The sequence below is a fragment of the Chionomys nivalis genome, chromosome 11 (assembly GCF_950005125.1).
Source record: "Chionomys nivalis chromosome 11, mChiNiv1.1, whole genome shotgun sequence".
NCBI classification, from domain to species: Eukaryota; Metazoa; Chordata; class Mammalia; order Rodentia; family Cricetidae; genus Chionomys; species Chionomys nivalis.
Window position 1 is genome coordinate 24,020,316 of NC_080096.1, and position 17,746 is coordinate 24,038,061.

At 50.6% G+C, this 17,746-nt stretch overlaps 1 protein-coding gene across 7 annotated transcripts in view; it reads right to left on the reverse strand.

Annotated features, from left to right (window-relative positions):
- Positions 1–17,746, reverse strand: part of Csmd2 (CUB and Sushi multiple domains 2) — a 543,351-nt gene that overhangs the window by 329,045 nt on the left and 196,560 nt on the right. For all 7 annotated transcript variants that reach the window (XM_057784126.1, XM_057784125.1, XM_057784122.1 and 4 more), the window contains exons 4-5: positions 14,951–15,145; positions 4,187–4,394 (exon numbers count right to left, since the gene is read on the reverse strand). In XM_057784126.1, coding sequence (XP_057640109.1) covers positions 4,187–4,394; positions 14,951–15,145 — 403 coding nt within the window. The remainder of the gene's footprint in view (positions 1–4,186; positions 4,395–14,950; positions 15,146–17,746) is intronic.

The following is a 17,746-nucleotide window of genomic DNA, read 5'->3' on the forward strand; positions in this document are numbered from 1 at the left end:
ATAATGACAACCAACTGTTGGCTGCAAATGAGCAAATAAGCAAATAGGTATTATAAGGAGACCCCCACAGACACAACACTGTGCGCCTTCTGACGCCGGCTGCCTTTACTGGTCCCTCGGTGAAGCACCTGGGCAAAAGTCACCAAGATCAAATGGCTCCATTGTGCTTAAATTTCATCTGTTGAAAGCCCAATAATTAAAATGAGGTCTTCCAAAGGGAGAGAGAGTGCTGCTCCAAAGCACTGAAATCGACTGCCTTCGAAGTAGCTAGAACTTCTGTGCCCCTAACTACACAAACAAAAGCAAGGAAAGGAAGGGGACTAATGTTAGGGGACTCTGAGGGTGAGCATGAAGTCTGTGGGGATCTGGGTCCCTAGGGATGCCTTGTCCTTTGTCTCTCCGAGTATAGACCTGCAGTGGTCCGCAGACCCGGAGGACTGCACCAGGGAGGACCCTGGCAGCAGTGCCCATGTTTAATCCTCTCTGCGTGGTCTATAGCATGAACCCCATTTTCAAGTGTGAAAACGAAGACTCAAAGGGGTCATTTACTATCCCGGGATTATATAGCTACTTAAGGCCAAGCATATCTGACTCCCAGGCTTGTCTTCTCCTCATCTAGATGGCCTGATAGAACTTGAGACTTAACTCTCGAGGGGCTGAACTGGGAGGATGGGCCACAGAACAAGGAAGGGGGTAGAGGGTAGGTCCAGAGGTCTCTTCTCGGCTTTCCCTGTAACCATTACCCCATTAGTGGAGAGTCAGTCTTCGTAGCCAACTGGCAGTAACTTCTCATCTCAATCTGACCCAAAGTCCTCCAGAGACCCAGGCCCCACATATTAACAGAGTTTCCTACATCCCCAAGCCCAGCCCTTTGACGATATCATGGTCTCCTAAAGAGATCAATGCTGAGAATATTTTCATGTAACGTGATGGAAAGGTGTGGGATCCATTGAGAGTCAGAGGTCAAGTCCACCTACTGGATAACAGCAGAGCATGCAGAGAGGCCCCTCCTCTGTCAGCCAAAGAATATCTCTCTCTCTCTGTGTGTGTGTGTGTATGAATACACACCTGTGAAAGGGGTGGGGCACTGACTCAGTGGTATATATGTGGCATTGATATGGAGAGGTATGCCTGGGTACTGTGGCAGCTCATGCACGTCAGGAGTAGCACAGACTGTGCTGGAATTACTCAACCACAGCCTTTGCTCATGGTCAATCCTCTGCGCCCACACAATGAATGAAGGGCAAGCGGGTCTAAGTTCTAGAACTCTCTAAAAATGGTGGGACAGCCCATCTTAGGGCTCACAGTAGCAGCAGCCTTTCCCACAACAGGCACTTGGGGATTCTAGAAGGCCAGGGTAAACCAGAAAGAGCAAGTCCACCAAGACGTTGCATGCTGAAGGGTTCTGAGGATGGGCTACCCTGCTGTTTATCTGCAGCCTCCTCCCCACTACCCGTCTTTCATCACATCACTGCGAGGTCACCTAGTGATTCTGACCTGCCTCACTCTTGGCTGCTAGTTTCCTGTTTTATGCCCTCCTGTGCTTAGAGGTAGCAGGCTCACTTCAAAAATCGCCTTACTTGGCAAAGCAGAAGATTGCAGTCCATTTCTGCACCAGTCCCGAGCACCCCAATGAACGGAGATCTTCAGGAAAACCTCAGTGTTTTTCTCACTCAGCAGAGGGAAGGATAGAAACTGAGTCAGGCACATTGAATGGCCCCTCTCCTCTGAATCCATGGCAACCTGCTGCTGGGGAAGGGGGTGGCAGGCGTGCTGTATCACAGAATTCTCGTCTCCTCTGCGGCCAGACGCCCGTTCTATCTCTTCTAACAAGACGCAGAGTTCAAGAACACAGCCTGGAATTTCATCCACGCTCACAAAGTAGTCTACCCAAACAGCTTTCTGCAAGCATCCAGGGAGGAGGGGGGCAGGGGAGAAAGTTTCTTCTCCCCACACTCCCATCCTGAACCCCAAGCTTATTTTACCTGCGATTGCCAGGTTCATACAAACTCTAACAAAAGATGCATCCCGCCTGGCACCTCTAACAGTAGCCCTCTCAATAACTAGAATTTAATCTTATGACAAAGAGTTGGGAACGACCTCCCCAGTGACCTCTGTGTAATGTCTTCCCCACTGGGAGACTTAAAGGAATAGACAGACTCTTTGAGATCTGTTTCAGGGCACGAATTTGGGTAATGTGTAAACTCACAGCTGGTGGCAGAGGCCATAGGGGATCATTTGGTCTACAGATGACCAACAGGCCTGGGGTTGGAAGAGAGGGGGCAGGTAAGGACCTCATTCTTACATTTTTATAGGAGCTGGAACAACAGATCTAATTAAAAAAAATAATAACCATGCCACAGTCTTAGCAATGAGAGAAAGACACTGTAGCTAGCTAGCTAGCCACACAGCCATGGGATACCGTGATAGAAAGCTTGCTATAGCTAGCTGAGAAGACAGGTTTTAAGTGGGGTTAACCTGGGCTACAACCCCAGCACTATGTGACATCAAGCAAGTAGCAGAACCCCTTTAGTCCTTATTTTTCTCTTTTATCAAGGTAGGGAAATTATGCAACTTACTTTATAGGGATCTTATGAACATGCAATGAAATTATAGCTGTAAGGGACTTAGAACTGGCCTGGCACCTACGGGTAAAAATGCTCGAGAAAATGCTCAATAATTGCCACTTTCATCATATTCTATTTTGGAGGACTCTGTAATGATGCAAGGAAAATTTTCATGATTCCATGCTAAGTTAAAAATACATGAGTAGAGATATTCAGATACCATTTTATAATATTAAAATATATAAATAGCCAGCTAGAGGGGAAAAGGGCCAAAGGGGCACACATCATAGTGTTAATCAGTGCCCCCCCCACTTCTCTCTGTCTTTTCATATTTTCTCCAAGAAGCACAAAGATTGCATTTGCTGGTAGAAGAATGAAGGCTTTAAAAATGAGGCTGGGGCTCCATGGTCTGTAGGCTGTGCAGCTCAGGGGAACTCCGGCTATTCCCCCCCCCCACACACACACACACTGCTCAGAGCTACATTGACAGACAACCCCACCTCCCAGGTGGACTTAACACGCAACTGCCAAGGTGGGCTTCTTTGCCCAACAGAGCGCATGCTCCTCAAAGGATTGCATCTGACTCTGGAGGGCTTTTCACCGCCGTGATAAGGGGCACGCAGGAAGCATACAAACATAGCCTTCCAGTCTTCCTTTCCTTCCAAGTTTCCTCTTCCTGCCTGACTACCAACCAATAACTACTCCACTCACAACCTTAGACATTTTCCCCACTGGTTCTCAAGCCCTGACTTCCTGCTTCTTCTGGAATATTCAGCAATGCCCTTCCGCCCCTGTCCTATGTTCTGAGCCATCTCTGCCACAGAATCCACAACGATGCCCATTTTAGTCTGTCCTACATCTGGAAACAATTTTGGCTGGATTCTGACGTGCCACAAATGCCTCCGGACATCCTCATCCTGATAACAGAGTCACAGTGTGACTCGAAGGTCACACATTTATGTGTCACACAATCGAACACAGGAACAGAGTAAGACTGGTCACACAACAGGCAGCCAGAGTCTTCCCTAAGCCGTTCTTAGCCTGCCTGGGCACTTACTAACAGTCTGAGCTGGGGGACACCGACCAAGGATGGATGCCAAGCTCCTATCCTCTGATGCCCTCTCTCCTCCCTGACCTGCCGACATCTGGGAGAATCGGGGATATTCACGAAGAAGTGTAGCCCTCTGGAACAGTTGGCAAGAGGGAGGCAAGATCTTTCATTACTTCCCCCACATTTCAAGGCCCCAGCAGTGCTTGGGAAAGCAATGGCCCCTGAAGGTGGCTGCGTTACCCAGAATTGCAACAAGATTCCACACAGTGCTACCAAGGCTCAAGTCATGAGATCAAGACATTTTTAGCTTTAATTCAGGTTTCTTAACCAAGTTCCATCCTTAAACTCTTTAGCAAGGACACACTTTGAATCAGATATGAAAATCCCTGTAAAAAATGCAGCTCCGCTTCAAAATCATGCAGTGATTTCTCATTATGATGAGATGCAAAGACTCCAGGGTTCAAAACAAGCTGGTGGGGGCAGGGAGAGGATGGAAAGGACACCTTGGGCAGCCCAGTCCTCCCCAGCTGCAGAGGCCACAAGGGGGGGGGGATGACAGGGAACTCACCAGAGAGAGGAGCCTTCGGTCCCCGTGACCTCCAGGAAATCATAGCCATCCTCTAGCTGGAAGTCAATAAAGACCAGGGCGATGGTGTCCCCGAGCTCAGCCAGAATGGTCCACGTGCAGTCGGCATTGTTATGATACTCGGCGGGAAAGTGGGGGCTGGAGATGATGCCACTCTGCCCCCGCAGGGTTCCTCCACAGGCGTCGTCTGCTACAGAAAGAGACATAAGGCTCCTATGAGTGGCAGGGTCTCTGGGCTCTGGTTTTATCCACTGAGGCTTGTGACTGTGTGAGCAATTGTCACAGGTCTGGTCTCCTAAGAGCCAGCTCGCTCTCTAAGGATATAAATAAATAGTGAAACATGGTACTTAAATGAGTCAATTCGGGAAGGAGAAACAGAAGAGGCCTCATTAGAGCTGGGTCTTGCGGGATAAATAGGAGTTCACTTGCTAGAGTAGATGTGGAAGAGTGGTTCTTGGAGGAGGGAACCAAATGGCCTCCCTGGATGGTCGCAGGGGAGGGACATCTGAAGGAAGGGACATTCACCCATCTTTGAGAGGGGAATAAGAGAAGGGGAAAAGGGATCAGGAAGGAGGAGGTGTGGAAAAGCAAGTGGATCAGGGTGGACCATAAGCACTGGGTGCAAGAGCCAGGAGCCGGAGTGGGAGGGACGGGCAGTCAACTAGAGAAGCCACTAAGTCTTGCTGAAGGGTTTGGACTCTGCTTGGCAGATGGAAGGATCTCAGCAGGGAGTCAGGGGTCAGACCCAGAGGAGAAAGACACCCTTGGTGCTCAGGGAGGTACCCGGATGGTGCTGTGGAACAGAGGAGCCTGGCCAGAGCAGCTGGTGTTCCAGTCGAGAGCCACAGGGCTTGCAGGAAGTCTTGGCCTAGGCCTGGTGTCCAGTTGTTTGGCCAGGGTGTCCAGGGGATAGGGGGAGGCTGGCCTGGGGCTGAGGTCTTTCCCCTGTACGCTGTGTTCTCCTCAGTTCACCAAACTTGGCCTCTGTGCAGCCTGTCCTAGACCTGGGTCTGCAGGGATGGGCCTGTTCCTGCCTACTGACTATTTGACATCTCCCATGTCCAGGCACACACCTGGAGGTCACCTCAGCCATGGCTCCTCCCCCACATCTCAGCCTGATCTCCCATCCCCTCTCATAATGGCGGGGCTAGATGGCCACAAGAGTGCCAGTCTGATCCTATGTTCTCGCCCTGCAAAAACCACCCCTAACCCACTGACACTCAAGATCAGGGAAAGCTCCCCTCCCTCTAAGGCAGCATAAGCTCCCTCTTGGATCCTTTCACCAAAGTTCACTTATCTCTCTTTCTGGAATCTTCTCTCTCTTGTTGAGCCTACTCTGTCGCTTCTTAAGCTTTTAGGTCTTTGTCTAAGTGGCACTTCCTCAAGGATCTTTCCAGAAACAAGCCCTAGCCCCATCACACACACCATACGCTTTCCTGTGATTACTTCCCACACTTCTTTGGTTAATGATGTTATGGCTCAATTCATTTCTAGAGGTCAGACTCCCCAAAGGTAGAGACCGTCAGCTCCGTGCCCAGCACCCAGCACATTTCCTGGCATGAGCAGGCATTCAATGAGTATCTGGTGAACCAAGAGACTATGCAGGAAACTGATGATCAGAGAGGTTAAGTTACATTGTCAAGACCACACAGTAAGTGGCTAGGTCAGGGTTCTAGCTCAGTCTTGATACCGGGACGGCAGTCTCCTCTACACTAAAGACCCTTCCATTTTGACAGTGGCTTGTTAGGTCCTTGGAAGACTTTCAAACGTCCCAGCATCAGTCAGGGACTCGTGGACCATCCTGAAAGCAGGAACCAGGTCTCGAAGAACCCTTAGACCAGAGTCACCTGTGCACTCAAAGAATTTGTCATTCTTCCTCCGCCCTGGGCTCCTCTGACCCGCCGGCTCTGAAACCTTCCCGTTGTGATTGAAGATTGCTGTAAAAGCTGTTTGGAGATTTTCCCCACACTTTCAACAGGACATCGTATTTCACAGTTACAACTTTGGAGTCGTAAAATACGACCTTCAGCTGATGCCCAGGCCTTAAAATATTCATCTACGCTTTCTCCTCTGGCAGTGGGCCTCCTGCGCCGCCATCAAGTCATGCGTCCCGGGTGCAGGTGCGCCATGCTGTTATTTGCCTTCCCAAGCTTATGACTTTATTTATGATTGGCTTTAGCTTCTCCTGAAGTCTCTCCAATTAACTATAATTTCAGAAAGCCATCCCTCTGTCCCTTCTGCTCAGTGACTCACAGCGCAGGAAAGAATGAGAAGAACAAGGAAGAAGGATGCGAGGCCCCCCTCTTGAGCATCCTGGGGTGTCCGGGAGCCATAGGGTCCTGGCCTAAGAGTCACAGCTTTAAGGATCTTTCTAGAATCAGACCTTCCCCATCATATGCTTTGAAATATCCCCGTAACTAATTATGCAGATTCTGTCCATCTCCTCCCGCTTGGGGCCCTTGTCCTTAAAGGAGTGACAGAGCCACACACTCTGGAGTGAAGTCACTATCCTGAAACCCCAGAGTGAACCAGAAGCAACCAGGCTCAGACTCCCTGAAAGCACAGGCCCAAGGCTGGTACATAGGGAGAGTCAGCAACCCGAAACCTCTTGTGGCTTGAAATGCGAGCGTGCGCGCATGCCCCTCCCCACTCCTTTCCCAACCATGCTCTTAGAAACCTGGGACACCGCCCCCATCCCCCACCCCAAACTGAGATGCATAGGCACTGTCTCCTAACAAAGCAGTTGGCCAGTCTCACCTGAAATTAGGGTTAGGGTTCTGAACTGACTTTAGGTACCTTTGCAGTAAGGCATCCGGTGTCCTCGGAATGGATCTTTAGGGAAAAACCCTATTTGCCATCCTGTGCCCATACATAAGTGGGCATGCACACTATTAAAGCCAGATGCATCATGGGAAAAGAAATGCACAGTGAGCTAAGGCTTACATAGCCCTAGCCTGTCATTCAAAACAAACAAATAAAAAGACCACTTATTTCATGACCTCTTCCTCCTGGACCGACAGATGGAAGCTTTGGGTACTAACCAGAGGCTCATGAGAATAGTGCCATTAGCCACCAGATTCTTTCCACAGACAGTGTCCCCTCATCTGGGCCTCCTGAGGGGAGAGCGACATTCAGCTCATCCTTTTGGTGTAGTTTCAGAAAATAATCTTCAAAAGGCTTATGTTGAACTCTTGGCCTCAACGAGGAGAGCCCGTCATCAAGAGGTGATGGGATTCTAAGGGCCTTCCTCCATGGATTGACCCATTAATGGGTTCATAATTTGATGGAAACTTCTGGAGGTGGGGCACAGTTGAAGGAAATAGGTTGCTGGGGATGTGTCCTTTGAGGCCATCTGTTGGCCTGTGAACCCATCTTCTCTTCGCATTTCCTGGACGTCTGTGGTGAACAGCCTCCTCCACACATTCCCACTGCCATGTTCTGCCTCCTCGGGAGCCCAAGGCAAGGGAGTCAGCTGACCTTAGCCCTAAGCTAATGAAACCACAAGCCGAGACAAATCCTTCCCCCTCTTTAGCATTTTCTCTCATGGATTCGTCACAGCGGTGGAAATCTGATCAGTGCGGGCTGGAACACTTCTCTGTGGAGTGTCCCTCATGGGCTAGGCTGTGCACTGGAAACCCCCACGCCACTTAGGAAGTCTGCTGTGTCACCCCTGTGATGGTTAGTGTCATCTGTCAACTTGACAGAAACCAGAATCACCCGGAAGATGGGGCCTGTGTGGGCTTCTCTTGACTGTGTCCATTGATGTGTGAAGACTGCCCACTGTAGGCAGCTCCATTCCCTGGTTGGGATCCTGGACTTTGTAAGAGGAGACAGGGGGTTAAGCACCCTCGTTCTTCTCTCTTTTCCTAACAGTGGATGCAATGTGGCCCAGCTGCTTCCAAGCACCTGCAACCTTGACTTCCCTGTTGTGACTGGCCTCAGGCCCTTGAACTCAGGCCAGAAGAAATACCTTCTCCTGTCAGCTGTTTTGATCTGAGTATCCTGTCACAGCCCCTAACAAGAAACTTCGGCAACCTCCATGTTTCAGATGAGGAAACGGAGGCTAAGTTTAAAACAGCCCCGTAAGCTGGGCAATGGTGGTGCACGCCTTTAATCCCAGCACTCAGGAGGCAGAGGCAGGCGGATCTCTGTGAGTTCGAGACCAGCCTGGTCTACAGAGTTAGTTCCAGGACAGGCTCCAAAACCACAGAGAAACCCTGTCTCGAAAAACCAAAAAAAAACAGCCCCGTAGTTAGAGCTACTATGCCAGAGCCAAAATTTGAACCCAGGACTCCCTGGCTTCAGAGCTGCCTCCACCCACACCTGCTTCTCTGCCTCACAAGCCTGGCTGAGCCATGCCTGATCCAGCTGTGCTCAGGCAGATACACTAGGCTTCCTGGCACTCCCCTCCCTAACAAGCAGAGGGTCCAGATCTCAAGTCCTGCACTAGCAAGGGGAAGGAGCTTCAACCATCAATATGTTACTGTGACTGTGAGTCTTCTGCTGGGGTCACTAGATGGCCAACATCCTTGCCCATGGCGGGCAGTGGCGGTCAAGACCATAGGCAGCGGGAGCACAGCGTGGGCTATCTCGGTGTCACTACCTCTTACTACCCCACAAGTGGAACCACCCACCCGTCTCTCCAGGCCTTGGCCCCTTCATTGGCAGCAGGGGCTGGCAACACCATGGCCTCTTTAGGCTTCTGTAAAGATTAAATTAGACAAAGCCGGGCCAGCATGTCAATCAACGCTGGCCAGCAGTGTCTGCGGCAGAGAGCCGCAGTAGTAGCTGGAACAAAGCCCTCTGCCAGAAGCATCTATGAGCAGAATCTCGGTTCAGTTTGAACTTCGTAGTGCCATTATTCCCAATGACTGCTGGGAAAATGGGCACAAGGAGACTGAGGGATGAGCCCAAAGCCTCGTAGCAAATTGATACAAATGACAAGGCGCAGACCCGGAAGAAGGAATGTGACTGCAGACCCCACACCGTGACTTGTCCTGCTCCAGGTCGACTGTAAGAGCTGCAGCTGCATGGTTCAGGCTCAGTTACTCCCAGTCCACACTGTAATTTACCCCAGCTGCAAACTGTTCGATTTGATTGACAGTCACAGCAGGCCCCATGGATGGTACCTGGGTCCCCTACTATCCGCACTACTATCTGGGACATCTGACTCCTCCCCGTCAGTTCTTGCTGCATAGTCAAGGCTAACTCAGGACACCTTTGGCTGCAGAAAGATCATCCCCATAAAGCTGTATCACAAGCACACTCAAATTTTACCTTAAGGAATCTAATTCTTGAGCTTCTGGAGGGCACAGACCCCTGCCTGTCCTGGTCACCCTCGATTTGACCATCATCATTCCTATCTGGCCAGCACTTTAGGGAGAGCTTTCTGTTCACTCTCAAATATTTGCTTATTAGCAAGGCCTGTGAGTTATACCCTAAACTGAGACCCAGATCCTGTATGTCTTCTACCTGGGTCTATTGTGAGCTACAGGTTCCTGCAGCAGCTACCTGCTAACTATTTCCCCTATGTCCCCTGCCCAAATACAGTGCCTCTCCTTCTTGTATCCAGATGGAATGTGTATGCATGTGTATGAGTCTGTGTGTGTATGTTTGTGTAAACATGTGTGTGTTCTAGTGTGTGTAGGCTCATGTAGAGGACAGAGATCAAAGTTGGAGTCTTCTTCAATCTTATTTATTTTTATTTTTTTGATACAGGGTCTTTCAGTGAACCTGGAGCTTATCAATTTGCTAAATGGTTGATAGTGAGCCCCCGGATCCCTCTGTCTCTGCCTTCTCAGCTCTGGGATTAAAGGTGCGAGCTGCCTGGCCCAGCTTTCACACGGGTGCTGGGATCAAACTGGAGTCCTCATGCTTCCCCAGGACTCAGCTTACCACTGAGTCATCTCCTTGCCCCCAGCCCTGGGACCCTTCTTTAGAAGTAAGTTGAATTGAGCCTGCTTGTCACGTAAAGCCATGGCACCACCATGGCTGCCTTCTGAATTTTGACCTCAACCCCACCTTCTCACCCTGCTTCTCACAATGCTGCCCTCCCCACTCCCATGTTGCCCCAGAAGTCTGTCTGTGTTCCTTTAACAGGCTCTTCTCTAAGTCCGTCTCTATACTTGCTGCCCCTTTTGTTGGAAAGTTCTTCCCAAGTCTATACTTAACAGGCTCCCTCTTGTCATTCAGGACTCAGTTTACCTGCCACCTCCTGAGAGCCCTCTCCTGAAGCACCCCTAAAAGGTTGAGCTTCATCCATCTAAAGGGGCCTTCCTAGCTCTCAACCCTGTCTGAGCTTACTCGATGGAGGATCATTTTCTGTTTTCTGACTACCAGGATGTAAACTCTGTGAGCTCACAGGCTTTGAGTTTGCTTCAGTCATCATGGTAGCTTTCTGTATCTAAACCAATACCTCCCACAATAAGCAGTTAACTAATGGATGCCTAGATGGCCCACAATAGTGGTGATGAATGATGTCTCGTTGGTACACAATATGTAGACGCTTAACAGAAAGTTGTCAGATCACTGAGGGAATGAGTGGAGATTAGTGATTAGCCCTGTAAGGCTCTTGCTAACATACCAACTTTAGGGCTCAGAGAGGTTTAGCTGCCTTCTAGTGACCACACAGCTCTAGCTGCTGTTGCTAGGACCCATCTGACTCCAAGCACTGGTGCACTTTACAGTCTGCAGGGACTGACCCCTTGAGGCTAGAAATGCCTAGTGCAGCTTGGAGCCTGTTGTCCAAACTGCTGACTGAATGTCCGTCCCCTGGAGGTCTGGTGGCAGTGGGCAGTGCTTGTTCTGACTTTTCAAGTCAAAGCCCAGTCACCTGCTTCTTGTCCCCCGAGCATCTGAAATCCCTCCCCCCTTCCTAGAGCTTTCTTTGATCCTGTTCCGATGCTCCTCCAAGTCAGAGGCCGGCTGCTGTAACACACACGGTCTTCCTTACTAGGGATCAAAGAGCTTTCACCATGCTTGTGTCTCTTAGGGACCTCTGCTTTTGTGACGGTTCCTAGAGTGGCAGATCAAGGGACACCATGGGCCTGGCCTTCTGCTCTCTGCTAGCTGGACAGAACCCAGATGGGCCAGGAGCCTCAGAAGGAGGGATCCTTGTAAGTCAGCTTCAGGGCTGCTGTGCCTGGAACCCCAGCTGCTCCATAGCCCACCTCGGCCTGTGCTCTGACTTGCACCCTGACCCCAACCCCCATTTCAGTGGACAGATCAAGGCTTCTGAGTCTGCTTGGGGAGCTTTGGCTGTGTGTCCTACAGAGAGTTCCCTCTTCGGCTGCATTCATTCTGGACACTAGTGCTAAACAAGGCCTAACCAGGCTGCTGCACATTCAGTAAATACTTGCAGACAGCTTTCCAATGGGGAGACTAATCTCATGAGATCAGCCCTGGAGAGTCCTGTGTGGGAGGCTCCTTCCTGAGCATAAACCAGCCATGCTGGTCTAGCTGTGGTACCTGGCCTGATCTGAGCAACCGGTGAGCACTTCTGCTCCAGGGAGACTTGACCTTCTGAGAAGAACCGCCTAAAAAAATCATTTTCAGATGAGCACTTATGTCCTGAAGATGCATCAATAAAGGTAGAACTCTTGGAGTAAGAGGGAAGCCCAGGATTCTGAGATGAGGAAGCAACCACATCTCAGCCCCACGCAAAGCCAGAAGCCTCTGCCCTGAGATTTTCCTCTAGGTATAGATGGAGACATTTTCCCTGTGGCTCACGTGGGAGCTCCTTCAGAGGAGACTGAACAGTGGGAGACAAGTTGGTCTGGGGTTCTTTCTAGAAAGATCTTGTGCTCCAGGTTAAAGACACAGACGTGTCAAAGTCAGTGGTAAAGAGCTCCTGGGGTGAGCATCGAGGCTTATTCAGACCTGTGCCGTCCATGGCGGGAGAGGAGGGACGGGAGAGCGTGTAGGTGGGGCAGGTAGGTGGCGGTCGACAAAGGGACACCTGCAGTTGTGAGGAGCCATAGCAGATGACCAAGTGTGGAGCTGCAGGAGTGGGAGGAGACCTGGGGAGTCCTAGATGTGCCACACTCATGGACTACAGACGGGGTGTGGCTGCTGTCAGCGGCGTCAGCCGGCACCCACTGCTCCCATGGCCGGACACACTGACATTGGATAGTGGTGGCCTAATCAGACCTGGTTTTCATCACTACCGCTGCTACTGGGGTTTGCAAGGAGAAAATTTAGCAGCAAGCTCTAGTTTCTTTGAGGGAGGGAGGGAGGGAGGGAGGGAGGGAGGGAGAGAGGGAGAGAGAGAGAGATGTTTGGTTATGCCTTAGGGGAGAGGGGAGTATTATAGAATGTAAAATCAGGAGGGGAACCAGGGCTTTTGTGCTTACAGAGTGGATAGAAGTCCTGAACCAAGGCCAAGTTACAGGGAGCCTCCATGCAGAAAAGCTTGGAGAAAGAGGAGAAGGCCGGCATCTTGTGTCTTTTAGGAGAAGCATCGCCACCAAGTAAGAGCAGGGAGAAGTAGCAGGGGAGGCCAGGCCACAGGCCTCAGGATCAGTCAGTCACATGTTTGTGGTAACTCATTTGCTGTGCAGGGATGGAAGGTCCCAGCATCTTCAGTGAAGGATTTGGTCCTGCAGATGCCTCTGGGTCTCTGCTCACTGAGATTTAGACGGCGTGGGTTTACGGAGACAGGAGAGTCCAGAAAAATGTGCCAAGTTCCCATCCTACTTGCCAGAGTAGAAGCAGGGCTGGGAGTTAGGCAAGAGGGAAGGTGAGGAAGAATTCCAGAAGGCACAGGCAAATATGAGCTCTGTATACAAGACTTGGATTACATGTGTATTTAGTTTCTGTTGTGGACCAAAGGGTGTAATATCTGTAGAGCTTAAGAAACGACGGTGCTTCCTGGATTACAGCTGAGACATGTAATTTCATTAACTCCTCCATTTCCTGTTCTAGTTCTATGTCACAATTCTGACACGTCCCTCACAATGTGAGTATGTGAAGGGTGACATCCCCAGGGCCGAGTATGGGTAGAGGCCGTACAAAACAGGCCAAATGCACATGGGATCAGGCCAAGTAGGGCCACACACCTGTGTGAGGGATCCAAGGTCAGACCCAATCAACTTGGTCTTTCTTGCTAAGCTCCTAAAAAGATGGAGATCCTGGGCTAGACGGGGGACCTAAGAAGATGCGGTCATCAGCGCTAGTCCCATGGGCTCTGTCAGGAAATGCCAACACCACTGAGGCCAGTTCTCTTGGAGGAATAAGCAAGCATGAGGCAGTGGCAACCAGGGTTGACTGGTGGCTTGCCTCTTGGAAGACAGACTCCAGCAGGCAAGGGTGCTGGGATCAATTGATCATGTCTTGTCACATAAGTGGGGAGAAAGGAACAGGTACGTGTGCCAGGTAATTTTCATCCCTGCCGGTGAGAATAAACTGTGCAGACAGAGGGAGGCAAGAGTGGTTTGGCCCTGGGGCTAGTCTTTCGAGAGGAAATATTCATCAGAGAGGAGACTCCAACTTGAAGCAGAAGAGCTACCTGCAGATACATCTTAACTGCCAGCAGAGCTCCCACACAAGCATCTGTGGGTTCTGGCTCTATGATATTTGAAGACAAGGGTTTAGGAAGAAAAGAGTAGCCAGGCATGCAAAAGACCATCGGAAAGGGGCAGGCAGTCTCAGGGCCAAAACAATTCCCATTGGACTGGAGCAAGATGGTGTGGGAACAGTGTACAGGGCTAGCCTGCAGTGGACCAGGGGTCAGGATAGGTTGCAAGCCTGGCAGCAATTTCAGGAGCTAAGCTTGGGGCAGTAGGAGGGGAGAGCACAGACACTGTGGGTGATGCCACCCCTGGGCAGGAGGTCCTAGGTGGTGTAAGAAAGAAGCCTCTCTCTTTCTCTGCGGTGTAAGCCGCGGAGAGAAAGCCAGTAAGCAGCATTCCTCCGGGACCTCTGCTCAGTCTGTGCCTTGAGTTCCTGCCTTGGCTTCCTCTGGTGATGGACTGTACACTGTAAGCCAAATAAGCGCTTTCTTCTCCAAGGTGCTTTTGGTCATGGTGTTTTATCACTGCAATAGAAAGCTTTTTTTTTTTTTTATTTTCCAAGCTCTTAAGAAAGATCGTGTATTACTTATTATCAAATAGGAATGAGTGACACTTATTTGGCTTTGGAGTGGGGAGGAACAATAAATAGTAGGGTGACTGATGTCTCGGCTTGCTGGGGACTGGGTGGGCTTCCTAGTACACGAAGCTTTCAGAACTAAAAACAGGATATCCTAGGTAAATGGGATATTGGTCACTTGAGCTGTGAAACATGTTAGTTTGGAGGGTATTGAGGCACTGGAAGGAGGGAATTTTTGAATTGGGAAAAAAGTTGAACCTATAAGTGAAAAAGGAAGAGCACCAGCACCAGGCCAGTAGACATCTGGGGAGTGCTCTCCAGATGAGGGATTAATGGCGATGGTGTCTAATGCGACGGAAGCGAACGCTTCCTCTGAGATAGGACCAGTGTGCCAGGCACAATGGTACAGTGAACTTCTTATTATGGGAGCAACCTGGGGAGTGTAAATCCAAGGACTAGGAAGTTAGGTGGGGCTGAGGAGCCTGGGAGAGCAGCTGGGGACCCAGGGACCTTCAGTGTTCCTGGATTTGAGATTCCCACAAAACAGAAACCATTCTTCACTGGGTGAAGCACAACTCCGTCCAGAGACAGATCCCACTAGAAGTTGGGTCTCCCCTCCCAGCTTCCACAAGCTCCCACAGGTCCCCTTTAGTGACCTACCTCTGCAGGAAGGCAGAGGAAAGTCCCACGTGGCGCTGTTCTCGGAACTGGCGTGGCAGGTGAGCACCGCGTGACCCTCCAGAAAGAAGCCAGGGTTGCAGCTGTAGCGGACTTTGTCACCCAGGTTGAAGGTGGAGCCTTGCTGAACACCGTTGGGCAGCCTCCCTGGGTTCCCACAAGTGTGGCTCGGGAGAACTGTGAGAAGAGAAAGAGGAGACCGGAGAGCTGCAGTTAGCCTTGCACACCTTAGACCCTCTAGCAACTCCCCTTGGGCCAGGGCAGCTGTCTGGATCTCATGTCTTCTCTGGATAGGACCGGGCATTACTGACCGGCTCTCCTCTCTTAGCTGCCGATCACTGAAGAACGGGTTGCGTGCAAGAGGTCACAGGTTGAGGATTTCTCTTCGAACCCCCAAATGTGCGGCACTGGGTGTGAGTTACATCCATCCTCATTACTAAAGAAGAGGGCTCCCCCCGGGAGGGGGGCACACTAACATCTTGGGCATAGCTGCCTTGATTCAGAACCTACACAAGAGTCAAAGAGTATAGACAGCTCTTGCTTGATGCTCTTTAAGTCTGATGTTCTTTCCTTTGTGACTGCCACCCTACCAATGGCAGAGCTTTCTGGGGTAGAGCAGGAACAGGGAGTTAAAGGGGCTGGTTAAGGTTGGGCCAAGCACAGAGGAGGGGAGATGGACTTGAATTCTCGTGTCCCCAGCAGAGCTGGGAGCAGGCTTACAGTATGCAGCTGGAGCCAGAGGAATCACAGCACCTGCGCGCATTATTTGGAGCGAATGGCCTTGAGGAGGGCGCAAGAGCATCCTGACCTGTCACTCTTACCGGGAGGATGCAGCTCTTCTAGGCCTGTGTGTCTCCTATTTTCCCCTGACCTACAGGCCACTGCTCCCCCTGCTCTGTCCCAGCACTGCAGGACTGCAGCACAGAGTAGTGACCAGGGACATCAGCCTGACGAACAAGATCACTGTTCAGTTTTTCTCCATGAAGCTCCTCCCTCCCCTTGTCACCAATAGTTTAGGAAGCCACCCTTGAGAAGCCTGTCACAGACTGATGGAAAGAGCGCAGACTCCAGAACCTCAGTAGAGCCCTGATGAAATCCCTGAACTGTTCTGTGACTCAGTTTCCCCACTGGTTAAGTGGACATTGCAACAGCACCTTCCTGAAAGGGTCATGGCAACTATTCATTTGAGCTCAGGAATTCAAAGGACTCAGAACAAAGCCTGGCACACAGATTAAGTACAAATCAAGTGAATCTACCATTCAGCCCCTTGGGAGGTACAGGCACCATTAAAGGTGACCTACCTGCTATGACAGAAGACGGGCCAGGCAGGGGGCTCAGGGGTGACTTCCTGAAAAGGTCACACCTCTGCTGATCTCTGAGATTAGCAAGAATTATCAATGTCAAAGATGTTCCAGGCAGATGGAACAAGGATGCTAAGGCCCTAAAAAGATAATGTAGGGGTCAACGTCTCGGAGTGGGCAACGATGAGGGAAATGGAGAAAAGTGGGCTGGATCTCTGGTCTCTCTAAAGCCCTTGCAGCATCTGCTTCCTGCCCACACTGCTGTTGGTGCCTGACTTCTAAACCTTCTCCACCAGGCTCAACAATCTCAGCAATCTACAGGGCAGAATTCACCCACTTCCTCTCCCTCTCCCTCTCCTCCCAGCTCCCCTCTTCCTCCCTTTCTGTGAGGATGCAGTTCCATGCAGAGGGAAACGGCAGGCTTTGGAGTTATTCTGGTCTGGGTCTGAAGCCAGGTGCAGCCACTGTCTCCTGCGTGACTTTGAGTCCCATGGGATCTTTGAGTCTCATTTCCCCCAACACATCTGGTGGTTGGGGGTTTATTCATAAAGTTACACACATGCTACACTGTCATCCTACTGGGCTGCAGGACCGGGAGGACAGTGGCTGGGGCTGGTTCACATGTGTACCCTGGAGACTAACAGAGTGCCTGGGACTTAAAGGGACATACTTGTGTCGATAATTAGTGGTTGAAGCTATTCATTCATGTATCAGCTCGTTTGTGCAACAGAAATTTATCGTGGGCTGACTGTGCTCAGCACTTGGAGTATAGCCATCTAGGTAGTACTGGTCCCTATCCTCAGAGGCTTGCTTTGCAAACGTTAAGGATCCGAGCATTCTCTCTCTCTGGCATGTCAGATGGCGCAAGTAAAAGGATTTGCTTCTGCTACTCTCTGTCAGCTGGCTCAGTATTTCTCATGAGCTGCTATGGCTCACTTGTTGTTTCCCATGATCACCTCTTGCTGGATCACCAAATAAATGTGTGCCACAACCCTCTGCTGCTAGCTCACTGGATGTTTCCTACAATCCCTTGCTGCTGGCTTTGTTTTTCCCATGATTCCTCACTGTTAACCCATGGTTTGTTTCCTATGATCCTATGTAGTTGGCTCAGTTGTATTTCCCGTGATCCCCTGCAGGTGGTCCTCTGAACATTTCCCAGGATGCCCAGCTATTGGCTCAGCTCTATTTTTTATGGCCAGCGCCCCACATTGCTGGCACATTGAGAATTTCCCATAATCCTTTACTGCTGGTTCATCCAGCCTTCCCCAAGATGCCCTGCTGCTGGCTCAGTTTTATTTCCCATGATGCCCTACTCCCGATTCACCCAGTCTTTCTCCTGGTGCCCTGCTGCTGGCTTACAGCACAGACAATGAGGTGATATGTGTGTGAGCGCTGGGAGTGGAGGGGGCCAGGTAAACATTTAGAGAAGAAAGCAAGCTAAGGTGAGGGGAGGGAACCGACGGCAAACAGGCTGAGA